General features: G+C 35.7%; 1 protein-coding gene across 4 annotated transcripts in view; it reads left to right on the plus strand.

Moving 5' to 3' along the window:
• The window catches only part of PRDM2 (PR/SET domain 2), a 74,641-nt gene that overhangs the window by 5,527 nt on the left and 51,280 nt on the right, over nt 1-17,834 (plus strand). For 3 of the 4 annotated variants that reach the window (XR_012626112.1, XM_074848277.1, XM_074848278.1), the window contains exons 2-5: nt 2,186-2,259; nt 10,942-11,059; nt 12,330-12,433; nt 15,935-16,087. Coding sequence is in view for 3 of the 4 variants with exons in the window: in XM_074848277.1 (XP_074704378.1) it covers nt 2,251-2,259; nt 10,942-11,059; nt 12,330-12,433; nt 15,935-16,087 (384 nt within the window). In the remaining variant the exon portion in view is untranslated. Of the gene's footprint in view, nt 1-2,185; nt 2,260-4,105; nt 4,124-10,941; nt 11,060-12,329; nt 12,434-15,934; nt 16,088-17,834 lie in introns of those variants that run through there. The other variant, XM_074848279.1, reaches the window with a different exon arrangement.

Genomic DNA, 17,834 nt, shown 5'->3' on the forward strand with positions numbered 1-17,834 from the left:
TGGAAATGGCGTATATACTTCAGATGACTGTCATTTATCACAGTGTAACATATGTGCACTTCTTACAGTAGGTTTTCTAAATCACTTTGCAGAACCATGATAGCAAATGGTTATGTGAACAGTTAAGCCCTTGTCATTGAGGGAGCGATAATCTTCAGTCAGAGGGAGGAGAAAAGGTGGAAATAGGCAGCTGGAGACAATAACCACTTAAACTCCTATGCTACAGCCATAGTAGCTCATCAGGCTGTGCTCTAAAATGATGTCAATAAAAGGTTCTTGCTTTTGTTGTCTTTATGTGAGTAATTGTTTTTTGTTTTGTAGCCAAATATAGAAGAATAAGACATTTGTTACTAAAAATAAGTTGTTTTTCACACTAGGAAATGTTTTGATGCCTCTCTTGCTATCCAAAATATTTCATTTATAAATTGACATTGTGTGGGTATTGTCCCAATGAACAATGAAGAAGAGCACTGGATTTTTCTCCATTATTTCGGCCTCATCTCAAGTACAGAAGTTTATATTGACTCCAATTTTTGCTTTTTCTTTAATCAGCATTTCCACGTGCCTTTCAGCATTTCCGTGTGCCTTTCAGCAGATGACAGGCAGTCTATGGATCAAATTTCAGAAACCATTTGCCTAAAACATTTGTGTAAAAATGTCTGAAGTAGAAATCGTATTTGTCAGGAGGGAAAATGAGTTAAGATGTCAAGGCTGAGGGAAGTAAAGATGTGTGAGAAACAACTGCGTGCTAATGCATAAGAAACTTCAAGCCAAAGGGACATTATTGTCGTGGCAAGATTTAACAATCTCAGGAGTGACTATAACTAGTAATGAAACCTGGGGAGCATTCCCTCCTTGCTCGGTAGTTTGTTGGCTCTGTTTTCCGTCGGTGTTAGAGAAAAGTTTAGAAAATAGAATGCTTGGCATGTATCATTCCTAGGAATTGATTTGTATTTGACAGACGTACTGAAATAAGTTAGAAGTTGTAATGGTACATTCCAAAAGGGAGGCTTTTCTTCAGATTTTTAAAAGCTGTTGAGAGGGAGCTCCTTATCCTGTAACTGGTCTATGCTGGCAAACTGTAAATACCACAGAACAAGTTGCAAAACTGGAACTGAAATACAGATGTTTCAGCTGTTCAGATAAATGCTAAATAGTATGGAATTATCAGGACAAAAGGAGTTAATCCTGGAAGAGCTGTTTACAATAGAAATATCCTTTTCAAGGAAGTTTTTCCTTTTCTTGCGAATTTCTTAAGCAATGCAACAATTGTATGAAGTTTGGCAGTATTATCACTGTTATACACCATTAAGAATTCTTACAGTGTGAAGATGTGAAGGACTATGTGAAATTTATTTGGAGTATATTTTGCTTGAATGTATTTTAAATTAAAAATTAGTATTTATACAAAATACTTAGTAAAAATCAGTTAATCATTTTTATAATAAGAAAACTAAAGAGAGGAAAGAAATAGCACTACTTAAATAAAGTGCTTTAAGTGGTTAAGTACCAGTTAACCTTCAAAAAAGGGTATTTATTCAAAATTCTGTATGACACCAGGAGGGATAGGAAGTGAGTTGATGTACTAGACTCTTAGATATGTCATCGTTCTGATTAGTTTTGTCTTAAGTCATGAGTTTTCAAGTTTGATGCCTACTGGAACTAGGAAACCTTTTGAAATCTCAGGCTTCTGTTAAACAAGAATGCCAGATGCCTTAGTGTAATAAAATACCTTAATAAAAGGTCCAAATTAAGGAAGAATTTCATATTTCTAATATGGGAGAGTGGAAACTCAAATGCGTGCATTTTTTTTAATTTGAAACCCACTTAAGGTCTTTCATAATGCTTTGATGCTAAATTCTGAAGAGATCTGACTCGTAAAGTACTCAATCTTGAACAAGCTAACTTGTTTTTAAAACAAGTGAAACAATCCTACTTGAGCACATTTCTGCTGCATCATCAGTTAAAACTGGGAGAAAGATTAATGATAGATATCTGTCTTGAGATTATTCATACATTTGAGCTATAATAGCAAAACTATAGCTTGGAGCAGGTTTTTTTTTATAAAGCAATATGCTGCTTTGTGACAAATGCTTTAGGAAGAGAAACTACAGATCTGTGTACTTTCAATTCAGTGTAAATTTGTAGGTAGGTATATGTTACAATTGTCTGTTTTTCTTTTTAGGGCTCATGTAATCAAAGGAGTTTCTTTGTTGTGTGTATCTTTTCAGAACACAACAGGAATTCAAAATGAATCAGGTGAGTATAAATGTAAGACTTTATCAAAATACTTAGATGTTAGAACAGTTAATTATTAATAAGAAAAGTAAATAATCCACTAAAAAAGAAATGTTCTTTAAAATCTTCAGTGTCATTAAATTTCATAATCTTCCTTTCCACAACATGTATGCTTGTGAGATTTATTTTATTTCATGGATTTAATTTTTTTGTGTGTGAATTCCCTTTAGCAGCATGTAAGTTATTGCTGCTGGCACCTCTTATAAGAACACATCTTCAGAAAAATCTATTTCACCCTGAGGCTTTTGGTAATAATTCAGCTCCTTATAAAAGTGGCTTGAAAATTGAAGGCTTCCATTTCTTTTTTAACCACTTTACCATTTCAAATGTGCAGTGAACAATCTGTCACAGAAATTGGTTGATCAGGAAGTTGTACACTTTTCTGGAACCCTAAGTGGTTCCCGTAGAATCAAGTGAAAATACTGGGAAAGGACATTTCTGTTGTGAGGCAGTACTCTGCTATATGGATGCAAGAATATCCTGACAGGAGGGTGTTGTTTTAATCAGTGCCAAGTGTACGTGATTTTATTTTGTGTTTGTCTATCCAAGTAGGAATAATAGATCTGTTTGTCTATCACACACAATTGTATTACTTAAAGATACCTATAGAAAAAGTACGTGTTGCCTTAAACTTTTCTCGTAAGTACTTTTCTCTTTGGATGATCTTACAAAGTCCCTTTGGCATGGGAATGTGGACAGAGGATACTACACTGAAGAAATGCCCTTTTTAATTTGCTAAAAAAGTCGTCTGAATGGAAGCTTTCTTAACCAGAAACAACCATGGTACACAGTCATGTAAAACGCTTTGTATACTTTTTTTATTGATGCCAGTATCTGTGCGTGTTTTTATTGCCCTTTATGCCCTTATTTGATTAGCAGCAGCACTGAATACAGTTACCACTTCGCTGAAGTATGTTCTCACTGAAGTTATAGAAGTATATCCATAAGTAATTACTGCGTGAAATGGGTTGGTGAGATGTTTCCTGTTGCTTTTTTCCTCTGATTTAAAGTAAAAAAAATCTGTAATATGTATGGGTGTATTTAAAAAGTAAAAAGCAAGATATAATCTCTATCAGAGCTGTGTAATATGTATTGTAAAAATACATATCTGTATTACATCTATACGCATATAAAAATATTTTATATAATACAAATAACATTTGAATTAGCACACTTTTAAGCATTAGTAGTCTAGTTTGGGGTAGCTAGGTTAACTACTGCTTCGCAATTTATTTCTATTGAGACTGGAAATTTTTTGACCTGTAAGGCTTGCTTTGAATGCAACTCCGTGCCATGAAGTGAACAGCCTATTGCTCTGTCTGCCTGAGTAATAATCAACTTTATTAGTTGTTCTGATAAGCTTTGGATTTTCCTAAAGTTCTGAAAGCTGTAGATCCTAATCTTTAATTGTTGTCATTGATATCCTTCCCATTTGTCTGTCCATGTCCCCTCGTGTCCTGTCTGTCATCATGTCCCCCTGCCCCTGATCTATTTGTAGAATTAAGTAAGATTTCTGTCCTGTATCAAAACAAAGTTTTCATCTTCCTTATTGGGACTGCTAATACTGTTTATGCAATGCTGTGATGTATGTCATCTTACAATTAAATAATGAGATGACCCTGCCTCTGGGAATAGTTACAATAGCTTAGAGTCCTCCTTGGTGTTCCTGCCTTTCACATTTAGTTTCCAAAGTATACAGAGCTCGTATGGCTTTTTATTGTTCAGTTACCATTCATATTAAGTGTGTATTTAGCATCAACCCTGTGGTGTTTTTTCTTGCAGTGCCCTTGTCATTTCATTCACTGTTGACAAGTTGTAGTGCCAGGTCTGTATAAGAAATGTTTTTGCCAAACATCTTTCAAGTGTTCTGTTCTCATATTTCTTTCATTCTGCTTATCTCTGCTTTTGGTGTGATTTCAGTGACCCTGAAACTAACTGGGCTATTGTTAATTTAGTTTATATGAAAAGACTGCTAGTTTTGTTGTTTATCCCATAGAAATCTTGAAGTAGTGAAGGAAAGCCTTTTCATATATAAATACTTCAATATGGCCAGCTCGTAGTAAGGAGAAGGATTAAGGTAAAAAAAGCAGCTGTTGTTGGAATTAATATTTTTGGGTTTCTTGGAAGATTCCTGTCTCAGGGTAGACAGTATGCATTCTCTATCTGTTTTAAAAAGAGTCTTCCTTTAATATGTAAACTACTTCATCAGAATATGCTGAATAATTTATTTTTAAAAACCCAAGCAAGCATGGGGTTTTGATTGGTAGCATTTACTGCATCTTGGACTGCATTAAGGTAGAGTACAAAGGAGGTTGTGTGCTACCTGGAAAACAGCACGGGCAGTTATTGAAAAAACGGTGAGGCATATGATAACAAATTACATCCGCACTTGTACTAAAACTCCCTCCTCCCATTCCTTCTGAATTTGTCAATGATTATTTCAAATATTTCTGATACATAAATTTTCAAGCACACACAGTGAATCTGTGGCAAGGAGGGGTAGCCAGATAAGGTTGTTGGAGAAGCAGAGACCTTTCTGCTTCTGACTTACCTTTCTTGTGCTATCTGGCTGTTTGCATCAGCAGTCTTCCTTAGTTTCTTTGTCTCCTTTTCACAGCTGCCTCTTCTAACTTCTCTGCCATGTCCCTCTCACTTCAATGGCATCCTTTCCTTTATCTTTTCATTTATCTTAATCCTATTTCCACCGACACATGACACTAACTGAATGTTTGCCATTCATTACACTGTTCAGGGTGATTTTTTTCCTTTTTACGCTAATCTCTCATCACCTGTAAACATCTTCTTGCAGGTACTGTTTCTACTTTGTTTAAATACTGCTTGTAACGTTATAGTCTAATTTGTGGTTGGTCCATAGGTACAATTTTATTAAAAGTGGTGTGAAAACTTGTTTAATCAATGTGTTGAAAGGTACTGTCAAAGTGATTGGACTCTGAATTCAATGCAAACAGGAAAAGATAGTTTCAGTGAAGGCACCCCTTCAGCCCTTAAACTATTTTTGCATTGCTCTTAAGTCACTTCACCCCTGCTAATTTGAATGCTAACAATGTAATATTTCTGATGAACTTCAGAGTAAAAAGCTTAAAAGTAAAAGAAGCTTCAAGTGCTTTTGTATTCAAAATTGCAGTCTTGGAGTGAGTGAAAAATACCGTATTAGGACTTCAGTTAAATGCAAAAGTTGACTTAGGACGTACACCAGTACACTATCCTTATCAAGAGGTGAATTTTTTAAATAGAAAAAACAATTTAAATGCGATTGTTAAGTGTTGGTGGAAAAGTGATTGAAATGCAGTATTTCTTCATTTCATAGACAGACATTCCTTGGGGACAAGTTGTGATCTGGAAAATGTTTTAAGTAGCTACATTTAAATTGCAAATAAAATGAGATTACACTGGTTTGACTGAACTAAATAGTTGTTTATTTTACTGTATAGTATTTGGTTACTTATTACCATTCGTTTGAGGTGTGAAATGTAATGTATTAGGCCATATCTAGTTTTCTGGTACTTGTGAAGTCCATGAAAGTATGGCAGGTGTTGTGTGAGTCTGAGTGCTGTGTTCTCTGAATGTAGCTGCTAATCTTTGGTTTATGTAGGTAGATGCAAAATAAAGTTCTGATTGTGTAGTACTCCATGCAAACAAACTTCTTAAATGATAGAACAGTGTTGGGATATTTATGACTAAAAGGAGGTGTGACTATTAAGGAATATGTCAGACACATCGGACACAGTGCTGTACTCTTCTGTCTAAATCAGTTGAGTCTTGATTTTTAAAGTTTTGGGAGGTTAAAATTTATTTGCAGGCTTGAGATTTTTAACTTCTCAACTAGCTATTGTTGTAAAAAAACCCCCCAAAACATAAGAACAAAAGTAAAGCCCCCCAAACAAACCAAACTCCAAAATGAAACCCAAACAAAAATCACCCCACTGTTTTTAGCTTGAAACTTGAAGTGCATTTTTCTGATAGCTGTCTTGGTCGCTCTCTGTAGTCCTTCCCCATCTATGCCTATATATAATTTGTTAGAAACTACTGGGAAAAATAGGCTTGGTTCTCCTCTAATGAAATCATGGGATAATGTACTGGAAAGATATTTAGGTTTCTTTGTTTGATATGCTGAGAAGAGCGTGGGTTTTTTTTTTTGTCTGATGAGACATGGTTTCTTGTGTACCAGTTCAAGGCTAACAGATATCTGAAAATCAGACTTCTTTCATCACTATTTTTCCTTTTGGATTGTTGGAAGAGCAAAATAAAACTTTGCTCTGCTTTGAGTAGACTTCAGCTATTATAACTAAATAATAAGGATTTCTGACCCCCCTCCTTGGTCTCTTCACTCACTTGGATGGGAAGGGATTTCTGGCATTCTATTCCTTCCATGGTTTCCAATTTGGGGGTCTTTCTCCCCTACAAATAGCTCTGTAGGATGTGTCTGTGCAGCTGTTAGGGCTTACCAAGGCAGCAATAGAATAACCTTGCTATGACTCCAGTTTTATTATTTTTCTTGTTGTTGCTGTTCAAGCTGACAGAAGACACGTTCTTGCAACTTAGCAAGTCACGTTCATAAATGTAGAGAGTAATTGCCATATGCAGCACCCTCACAAAGAGTGGGTGCTAAGTAGAAAAGGTTGAGAAGCTTTATCTGTTTTCCTTTAGAAATAAAAACCTTAAATTTGATACCATATAGAGATGCGTTTAAAAATATATTTGCAGTAAACTTTCAGCATATTTCATAAATGCTCAGTGGAAAATGCTCTGAGTATTACTCACTGTATGAAAACTACTATCGTATCTCTGCTTTATGGTTGTATGTAAAAGGAAGAATAATTTCCAGAAAGTCTGGGTTTCCTTGGACAACTGTAGTGTTGCCCAAGTTGTTGTTATTTCTCAGTTTAACACCTCCTAAAGCTTGTTCAGAGCTTAAGTATAACATCCTTCATGTTAGAGTAGTTACTACCATCGCCACCAGTATTTGTTTCTGACCAGACTGATCGAAGTTCAGTGTCAGAGGGCAGGTACATTTTTTAGAGCTGTTGTACGTGGTTCAACATATGCCTAGTTCTCACCAAGCCCAGTTCTTTCAAAATGTGGACAGATTTCATAGGAAACTGCATGCTTGTAACTTTGAAATTCAGGTCATTTTAATCAGGAATAGTGTTTTGTTGATTATAATTAGGTAATAAAGAGCTAGTTGTTTAATGACAAGTGTGAGTAGCATTTAACTGTTGTGTTATACTGTTGTATAATATTTTAAGCAGCCTATTGAACTTTGTAGGCTCTTTAAAATGGAACTAATCACTTACTAGACATTCATAAATCATTTACTAGCTTTCTATTGCCTTTCAATCTTTTAATATAAAAATAACCTTAAAACCTTTTATATTAATTATAACCTGCTGGCTAAGAATTCTGAGCTGTTGATTTACTTAGGATACTGAAATAGTAGCTTCTCTGATGTTATTTAAAACCCTTTATTCTTGCTTATCCTCTGTGTTGCAGAGGAGTGACTTGACATGCAGATACTTCAACATCAGTTTTTGGAATGAAACAACGATTTTGTAGGTTGTAAATAGAGCAGTAGAAAGACAATAGACCCAGTAGTAGCTCTGTGAAGTACGTTAAAATACAAGGTTCAACATGTCAGCTACTCTACCATAAGGGTATTCCGCACATAACTAATCTCCAATATGTGCAGGATAGCTTGTCTCTGTCCACCTAATGTTCAGTACTGGGTAGTACAGATATATCCATGTTTATGGCAGAGTAGATTTTGTATCCCAAGTACTTTTTCTAATATATACATTGGTGTAGTTAGCTTACTGCAACAGCCTCGATTTAATAGGTAAAACAAATAAGTTTTCATTTTTGTGAACTGTATGTGCTTCTCAGAACTTTTGAGTATGGTTTTCTCCTGAAGTTTCTGTTTAGTTTTTCTCAGAAGTGTTACATTTTCACGTAAGGCAATACCGGAAACTATTTCAGATTGGTTTTTGGGGACTGGTTAGATTGAGTCTGCCTGGAAGTCATCATTTGAAAAGGGGAAATAAAGAATTGCTAATATATGTGAAATTATCCTCAGTATGGTGGGTAGCTGACGTTCTGGCTTTGCACTGTATTTCCAGTCATCACTTACGTGTTTCTAGGCAAGTTGTTCCTGTTACTGAAGCTTTACGTCATCCTTTCCTTTATCCATAGAAGCATACACAGTTGTTTCATTTGGAACTTTTATGTGTGTGTTTAGGAAATGATTGACAAAATTATAATGGAAGGCTGCATGAGCAGGTCTGGACCCTCAGACCATAAGTGCTCTGGATCTGGAATTGCCCTTTCTTTTGAAAGTTTGAGTTGTCTTTATACTTTAAGCTGAAATACCAGTTAGCTTTCATTCTGAACACAAATAGTATGAAACTAGGGTATACTCAGGAAAATTGCAGTGTATCTCAGATTTCACTTACAAGAATTGAAAGATTCTTTAAAAAATACATAGAAAATGGAAAATGCCTAGAATTGTGTGTTGAGTGAAAATAAATATTTTTAGAACCACTTTTAGCATTTAATTTCCTACTTCTCTATTAATAGACATGCCTTTAATAGTTAAATATATTTTTTTCTTGCTATCGGTTACCATTACTTTTTATGGACAGATACTTATGTTAAGTCAAACAGAAAATGAAACAGATGGTTGATAAAACATAAATGTTTTTCCAGTCATCCTTTTCATTAATGCTGTCAGTTATAATAAAGATAAGCTACACACCACACCTCTGAAGTGGATCCAATCAAGCCTACGTGGTTTTACTAATCTTTACTGAAATTTGCTTGCTGAGGGTCACAATGGAGAAACTGCTTTACTGGCTCAAGCAGGTTTAATTGATCCACATTTGTTCTACATTTTGAAACAGAATTTGCAGAAGATAGGTGTCTAGGTGTTAAGAAAAGATAGTGGAACGCCATTGCTGATGCTTTAGTGCAGAACTTGCATTATACTTCTATTTTAGGGACTTCTAGTTTTAGTCTTTGTAGGAAACCCAGGATTTTAAAAAACTGTCAATAGGATGGTTATGAAATAAAATTTAAAAACCTCCTATTCCTCCTGTGTTCTGGCTGTTTTGCTGCACACTGTTTTAATCAAATAAGTGCATTTTAGCATGGCGGTTCACTTGCCTCTTACTTTAATTGCCAGTAACATGTTTCAACGGTGTAATTTGGACAAATTGTGTACGTGTCCTGAAACACTTCTAACAACTTCTCTCATCTTCTGACTATTTGGTATTCAAACAGTACGCAGCTAACCAAGAAGTCTACTAAAAGCATCATGTGTTGCTGTTAAATACACTAGTCTCTTAGAAGCAGTCAGAAACATTTTCTAACAGAAGAGCTTGTATTTAAGGTCTAGTGTACAGCTGAAACTTAAAATAATAAAAACTTTTTGTGGCTTGTTTTCAGGAAAGATTAGGTCTGAATGTTAGATTAGGACTGGTTTAGGTGTCTGCAATTTAAAGGGAAAATGAATCTACCTCCTTTACTTTTCTAATTGAGTTAGACTTTCCAGACAGGTTATGTAAGAGCTAGTATGTTTTCCTGCTACATACTTTTTTGAAAAATTTGAGTTGTTGATTTAAAAAATAGAATTGAACATTATTTACAAATATATTGTGTAATCAGAGTAATTCTAATGCTGCAATAGAATATTTAAGGAACTGGAGATTTTTATAGTGATAACTCATAGATGCTAAAACTAGGACTGTTTCTACGAATGCTTATGTGATACTGTTTTGAAGAAGTCTCAAGATAATAGACTAGGCAGGTAGATCAACTTTATAGTGAATTTTATCTGAAATTTGGAAGAACTTCAATCAGAAATGGCACAGAGGAATGTGGTCTCAACATAATGTAGCATGTAACCATGCTATTACTGACCTAATTACTTGTTAAATGTAGTTTCTCATGGCATAACTGATCAGTAAAGGTAATGCAACTGAAAACTGTTCCATGACTGAGCTTTAGATTGCCGTGTTAATGAGCTGTTTCAGAGACTTAACACTAAGCCTGAACTCTCATGAAACTATATTCTGAAAAATACAGGTATTTTCCACAGTACTCTTCTGCTCATTCATCTTTAGGTATAATATAGTAGTGCTGTCAGGTAAGTTGTATTCAGGCAGGAAAAATAAAATACCCTTAGCTCTATTCTCCAAGTAACTCAAGGGAGAATTTTGAATTTGTTTTTAAGAGGCCAAGGAAAATGAGTGAAATGGCAAATGGCCTAAGAGATACATGAAAACCCTTTCAGTTAGATTTACTACTTGTAATCCAAACACATCCATTAATTAAAGCAAAAGAATATTTGCAGCAAATTTAGTTACCAGTGTTTTACATATATCTCTAATGTGGTCTTAGAACCCTCCATAAAGCATAAACAAGCATAATGAAGATAATAGTGAAGACTTGAATGTTCTGATAAAAAGGTACTTCTCCATTAGTGTGTTGATGGAAGGGGGCCCTAGTTGAAATAGGAATTTGGAAATTTTACTTTAATTTCAAGTTAGGAGTTCTTGTAGCTCATCTGGGTTGTGCTGTTGTGTTTGTCTGTTAATAGTTGTGGCTCTTCTGGCTTTTTTTGACTTGTAGAACACAACTGAATCTACTGTTGCTGTGGAGACCTTAGATGATGTACCTGAGCATGTGCTTAGGGGGCTTCCTGAGGACGTGAGGCTCTTCCCATCTGCTGTTGACAAGACACGGCTTGGTGAGTGCTACAGCTGTGAAAAGAGAATGAAGATTTCTACACTAGCTCACATAAATTACTGCTGCTATGAAAGTTTGGTGCCCTCCTGTGCTGGGTAGGGATGATGTCTGGTGCATTTATCTGAAATAATTTCTGTTGGAAAGAGCGGACAGCTTCTGAGTTTCTCCAGCATCCCAAGATGATGTTCCTGGAATGTCAGAACTGGAGTCAAAGGTGGACCAAGATGCAAATAGATTAGGTTATGAAAATACTAATATGTTACTTCACTGGTTTGTTCTCACCTATAGCACTTTACTAGTTTTGTGTTTTGCAACTATCTTGCTGTTGCCTCTTTAGAATGCTGCATCTCACCATCCAATTAATATGAAAAGCTTAATTTATAAGAACAGATTCAGTGCAGACTTGAAAGCTGCTATATGGAGCAAAGTGTTGTTTCTGTAATATGTGCAAAATGCTTAGCTTCTTTTTTAACACAGTTTAACGTGGGAGAACTTTGATGGAAGTCAGAATTGCAGACGGGATACTTGATGTCAAAAGCTGGTAGTTTGAGGAATAAGCCTAACAATAGCTGCAATGCTGTTAGTTTATAAGCTCCTTGGAGCAAGGTTAATCTTTTCTGGTATGAACCTGATCTAGCGTGGTCTGAATGAGAATGTTATGTTTAATTAACAATTATTTGTCAATCTGTTCTTAGTTTTAGTGCTATAAAATGTGAAATACATCTGTCCATTTTCAGTTAAATCTTGTCAGTAAATTTGTGGGCAGATGCACATATTTTAACCAATCCTAAATGTTTTTTCCTTCAAAATATACTATTAATTTGTTTCACAACTTTTGTGAGGGCTTTATTTGCCTGGCATTGTTTCAGAGAAAGCAAATAGGATTTTTGTTTTAATAACATGTTTACTCAGCAAAACAGCTGAAATCAGGGACTTTACAATGTAAAACCTGTAATGCTCTTACGGTATTTTGAATATCACCTGAAGGACAAGAAAAATCGAGGTCGATTTTTGTCTTCAGAGCTACAGTAGCCCATGAGCAAAGCATGGAACCAGGTAAATGCTTAAAGCTTTCATGATTGAAGTGTGCTTTGGGGAGAGGATTGTTTGAATTCATTTAAGTAAACTTCAATTTCCTTATTGTGATCTTAATATTGTACAGTGCTCCCCAGTCTGAGACAGACACATGTAATGATCTTAAGGTCTGTGAGTAGAAGATTTGCTTGAGGTTAGTTTAGATTAGTTTTAACTACTGATATGTATCTCTTCAGGTGTCTGGGCAACAAAGTCAATTTTAAAAGGCAAGAAGTTTGGACCATTTGTTGGTGACAAGAAAAAAAGGTCTCAAGTTAAGAGCAATGTATACATGTGGGAGGTAAGAAACAGCTTGTGAATGGAAAAAGGTATCTATCACTATGTTAGTGTTTTGTATTTAGCCTTTAATTTTTCCAGAGATCTTAGAAATAGACATGATGTGAAATAATTGCCATCTATCTATGTCTACCATTACAAATAGTTACTTATAGACACTTGGATTGAGCAACCATTCTGAATTACAAAGCTTTAAACTATCGGCACTTTTTGAAATTGCTGTATTAATTTTCTTATAAACTCTCTCTGGATCACAGCTCCCCTTAACAATCTATTGCTGGTATCCCTTCTACAACTGAGTACTGAAGTTAGGGAGATTAGGAGGATGTGGAATTTCTCATGGAAGCCACAGCCTTCCTCCTCATCTAGCTCTTTGGAAACCAGCTTTGTTATGGGACTTGGTTTTGCTTTTGGAGTTTTTGTAAAAAGGTCTCAACTGTTGCAATATTTCATGTGCTGCTTGTGTTTGGCCTTGCCTTAAAGCAAATACTGTCTGGACAGCTGAATACCTCTAAACTCCACTGATAGTTGTAGGACCTGGATTATTATGTACATTTCAAAATGTAGGTGTCTTAATCTGGAGTTGAATCCTGTCTGCAGTGTCTTTAAGGCGGTTCATAACTACTTCCGAAGACTTCTTCATCTTTCTGAAGACACATAGAGCAATGGCTTTAGCAAAATGAACGGTCAGGGAGGGATGGGATGGAGGAACTGGGGCATAGCGTGTTGTGGAACAGATTTTTAGGCTAAAGATACTGATGGTAGTCATCCTTCTGGCCTCTGGCCCACAGAAATTGAACCACATAAAATACTGGATACATGTACAAAACTAAATGTTAACCCCTGTAAGAGGAATTGATCTAGAACAATTTCCCATCAATGCAAATTCACATTCAGGAAAGTAATAATGTATTCAAGTATAATGTTTGTTGCATTGAGCTAATATTATCACAAACTCCACTGCATAAGGTATCTCCAATTTTGATCTGGTACAAGAACACTTAGTGAGATTGAATCAGTCGAGTAAATTATTGACCTTGCAATTGTTTTTCTCAGTGCTGGCTTTTAAATGTTCTCAGTGGATATGTCTTAATATTTTTTAAATTTGTGTTGAGAAATGATAGTCACAAACAAACTGTTAAAAAGTTTCATAGTTTGCAATGCAGGCGATAATGGGAACCCTTGCTAGATTTCAAAGTAATTGTGTGTTGCTTTAATACTGATTTTGGAATTAGAAAAAAGCAGCTAAAATGAGACCGCAACAGTTGGCCCCATATGCTGATATTTGAAACCACTCCAGAATCTTAACTGTTAGAAAATATGGTTTGTAAAAGGATGGTGGTGTGTGGGAGTAGTTAGGTATACAGATCTCCAACTAGGAGAACCACCTTTTCCACAAGAATCCCATTTGTTTCTTTAGTGAAGTTAATCTGAAGAAGGCGGCTTCCAAAAGCTGGCATCTCTAGTCAATTTTAATAATTTTGAACTGTCGTGCTAGAGGATCATTTTGAAAAAGATGAGTTGTGTGTCAGTGAATGCTTGCTGTGTCTGAGGAGAGAAATAGAGACTTGAGTATATTTTCATTTTCTGTCAGAGAAAAGCCTCGGATAGGAAAATGACGGCAAGCGACTGAAAACTGAGGGAAATGCCGTCTGCCAGTTCAGAATGACTGGCACAACTGTGCTGAATGATCTTTATTGTGGTTTACAGGAATCACTTAAAGTCGCAATGTTATATAGAGGAGTTGGAGCTGTTTCCTTTCTCACAGAGCACAAGGCCTTTAAACGGTATTCTCTAAATTAGAAGCTTTAACTGATGAAGATAAATAAAGTATTTTGTTTCATGCAAAATCATAATAAAGTAATATAAAACCATGATAAACTAACACATAAAAAAACTATAATGTTTTGCCATATATTCCGTATCTGCTAACTCTTCCACAGCATTGATCAGCTCTTTTCTTCCACTTTAACCAGAAGAATTGCTTTTACAGTCTTGGTCTGTGAAGCTGTGTACGCTTTCATATTGCAAGGGCTGGGTGTGCTGATGAACATTCTTTCAGAAGTCAGCTGATGAAATCCATGCTGGAATAGTTTAAGTAAGGGAGATGTTTTCTGTTTGCTTGGAAAGAAACTAAGATGGTTTTGGTATATTTATTGAAACTTTACCTTTATTGATAAAATTCTATTTTATTAAACCAACACAAGAGAAATGAAATTTATTAAATGGTTCTTGGTTTAAGCTATTGTAGAAGTGTACTTGAAATTAAAAATGGAAAACAGTTTGAAAAGACTTAGAATTGCTGGTGAAGTAAGTATCAGAAACAATAAAAAGCTGCCACGTTGTATACCAGAATGGGAAAGTTACGCTGAAATCAGAATTGTAGTTTATTCCTTATCTGCAGTGGTGGTCAGTGAATGCTGCAGGAGGTAATGAGCTAGGGAGGCTGGGTTTTGAAAAAGAGCTCTTCCAGACAGAGGCTGATATTTATAGACTTGACCAAAAGGAAAAAAGCAAATAATGAGATATAATCAAATTGCACTTATTTTTCCTTTATTGTTTTTCTAAAAATCTGTGAGCTGCCCAGTACTTCTGAGACTTGTGTACCTGTCAGTATGCCTGTGTTCTGAGACAAAGTAATGGAAGTATGATAGTTGCAGTTGCTGAACAGTGGTATGTTCTTCGGTTTGGAAAAAAATGTATAGCATCCACTGATAGCTCTTCTTATAGGCATCTAACTTGGATTCTAATAAGAAGAGTGGGAGATGCATAACATGTCTTCAAAGAGAAGCAGAGTTGCCTGTCATCAGAAAATACTGAAGATGTCAGTAACCTTGCTTTATTGCAAGCTGTCTTGAAATGTAAAATAGGAGTAGGTGTTAAAATTTCTTCTCCAAGAACGGAAACCAAAGAATTTACGCAGCATCTTGAAACACGTAGAAGTTTATTGACATGGTCAATTTTTTACGGTGATCACAACATTTCTGAAAGGTTAAGGTTTTCTTTAATAACCTGCAAAAAGATTAAATATAAACTATGCTTTCCTTTATCTTTCCAGTAAAGCAAATGCTTTGAACTTCTATGTAGTTGCTTTTCCCAATTCATCGTATAGTAAAAATAAAGCTCTATTGCCTTCATATCTTAAAATCAGTCATTTTACTGAATGTAGAATCTAGAATCATTTCAGGCTTGCCAAACTGAAAAGAAAGCATAAAATGTTTCAAGTATTTTGGCTTTTGAGCCCAAAACCTTCAGAAAAGGGCTTGCAGGCCAAAAGTTGGGGTTTTTTTCCTGTTGTACCAGTTCCACTAAAAAGTTTGCAGAAGACCAGAAACGCTCCCCACCCCCCCCAGTACAACTCCTACTTCTGTTCATATCCTTTCTGTTATCTCTGTCCTTAGATGATGATTCCTATTTTGCATAGCTTTAAACTGTGTAGTGGTTTAGTGCACGTACGCTTCCATGTTAAGTTGTCCATTTGCTTAATGCCATTTTTGTCTCATAGGTGTATTACCCAAACTTGGGATGGATGTGTGTTGATGCAACTGATCCTGAGAAAGGGAACTGGCTACGCTATATAAACTGGGCACGTTCAGGAAAGGAGCAAAACCTGTTTCCTCTGGAGATCAACAGGACCATATACTACAAAAGTTTAAAGGTATCGATGTCTGAAGAATAGTTACTGCTCTCTTACTTTTATTATTAATACTTTTTTTCCCCCTTTACTCAAATCCTATTTTTTAAATATTTGTATTAAACAGATTTTGAAACATTTTATGAAGCATAATTAAAATATTGCAAATGTTACATTTCATTGGTCTAAATTCTTCTGTGCCAATACAGTTGACATTAAGATCTACTGTTAAGATACAGCATTTGGATGGACACTAAGTCCATCTTGTTGATTAATGATTTGCTGTAGCACCAAATTTGATACAAACTAGAATGAAAAACTATAGCAGATTACATAAATATTTTCCTATTTTTGTAGATACTGAGACCCTTTCTGCTGAGGATTTTTTGCAGAAATTAGTTATTATATGGTCTTTGCATTGTATGACAAAGATTGGTTGTCAAGACACTTTTATAGGTAGCTTCATGAAACAAATTTTCTGGGTTTTATACCATTCCAGTTTTATTCAGGGAGGGGCAGGAAAAAGGGTGTAATTCCTGGGGCATTGTATCTCCCAAACCAAGGAAAAAAAAAAAAGGTTTAACTATAAGTAATGGTAGAGGATGTTAGTGTTAGAATGTTGTGGCTATAAAGTATTATCTGAATCTCTGATCAAGAGCCTCCTAGCAGTGAGTATATATAGCTTGACTTTGTTTTTATTTAAAATGCTTTTGTGGTTTTTGGGTATATGCAGCCTTGCTGCTGTGCTATTACTGTTTCTTACATTTCCTTCTAAGGCTGACAACATCTGTAAGTAACCGATATTCACTTAATAAAAGAATGAGCTGATACCATGCATTTTTGAAGTTTATACGGCAGTACAGCAATATGTAATGTTCTATTTTAGGTCACTCAAACTACATTGGAAAAAACCAAACTTCTAAACATTTTCTGAACTTTCTAATACCTTTTGAGATAGCATTCAAGTAGAGGTTTGCTATTGCCAGCCGGACTGTTGACTTCTCTTCACTGTTTATTCACTGAGGGCAGGCTCCTGATGTGAATCTGTAGCCAGCTTAGTTTTCTCTAGACACTTTATTTTGGGTTGCCTCTGCCTTTGCCCATAGTCACACTAGTTCATTAACATAAGTGTGCTTTTGGAGTCATTTTGACATTTTAAATTTCTCTCTCATTGAACGTTTTCTGCAAGGTTTTAGTCCTGATAAAGACAAGCATTCACATATTTCAGATTTGTTTTCTGATGGATAATATTGCACTTCAGAAAATAAGTGTACCACTAGAAGAGGCTGAGCACTGCTGACAGAATAACAAATACCTTGCCTCAGCATCTGAAATATCCTTTTGTTCCTTTGACTGTCTTCTCTTGCAACCTGATGAATTTTATCCTAGTAGGTCTTGCCAACAGGAGCACGGTGCCAAGCAGCTCTTTCTGAAGACTGTTAGAGCAGCCTATAAGCATCAGTTTTATTAGTTTCAAAATCTGTCTGGGATTTTTTGCAGTGTGAGATTTTGAGTTTGGGATGCAAAGGGGTTCTTCAAAGTACTGTCTTCAGCAGGCTTTATTTGCCCCTGCAGCCACCACTTAGCCACGTGTGTGCTGGGCCTTTCCCAGTGTGCTGAGGGATTGTTTATGAGCTTCAGTTCAGTGTTGGCAATACCAGTCCCAGGGAAGCTTCTGGAAATTCATGTTGGTGTCTGCACTGTATGCTAGTTGAAGGGAGTGTTACATCAGAAATAGTGTTACCTGCAGGCTGCCTCTGCGCAGAGGCTT

Source organism: Strix aluco, chromosome 22 (genome assembly GCF_031877795.1).
Source record: "Strix aluco isolate bStrAlu1 chromosome 22, bStrAlu1.hap1, whole genome shotgun sequence".
Lineage (NCBI taxonomy): Eukaryota > Metazoa > Chordata > Aves > Strigiformes > Strigidae > Strix > Strix aluco.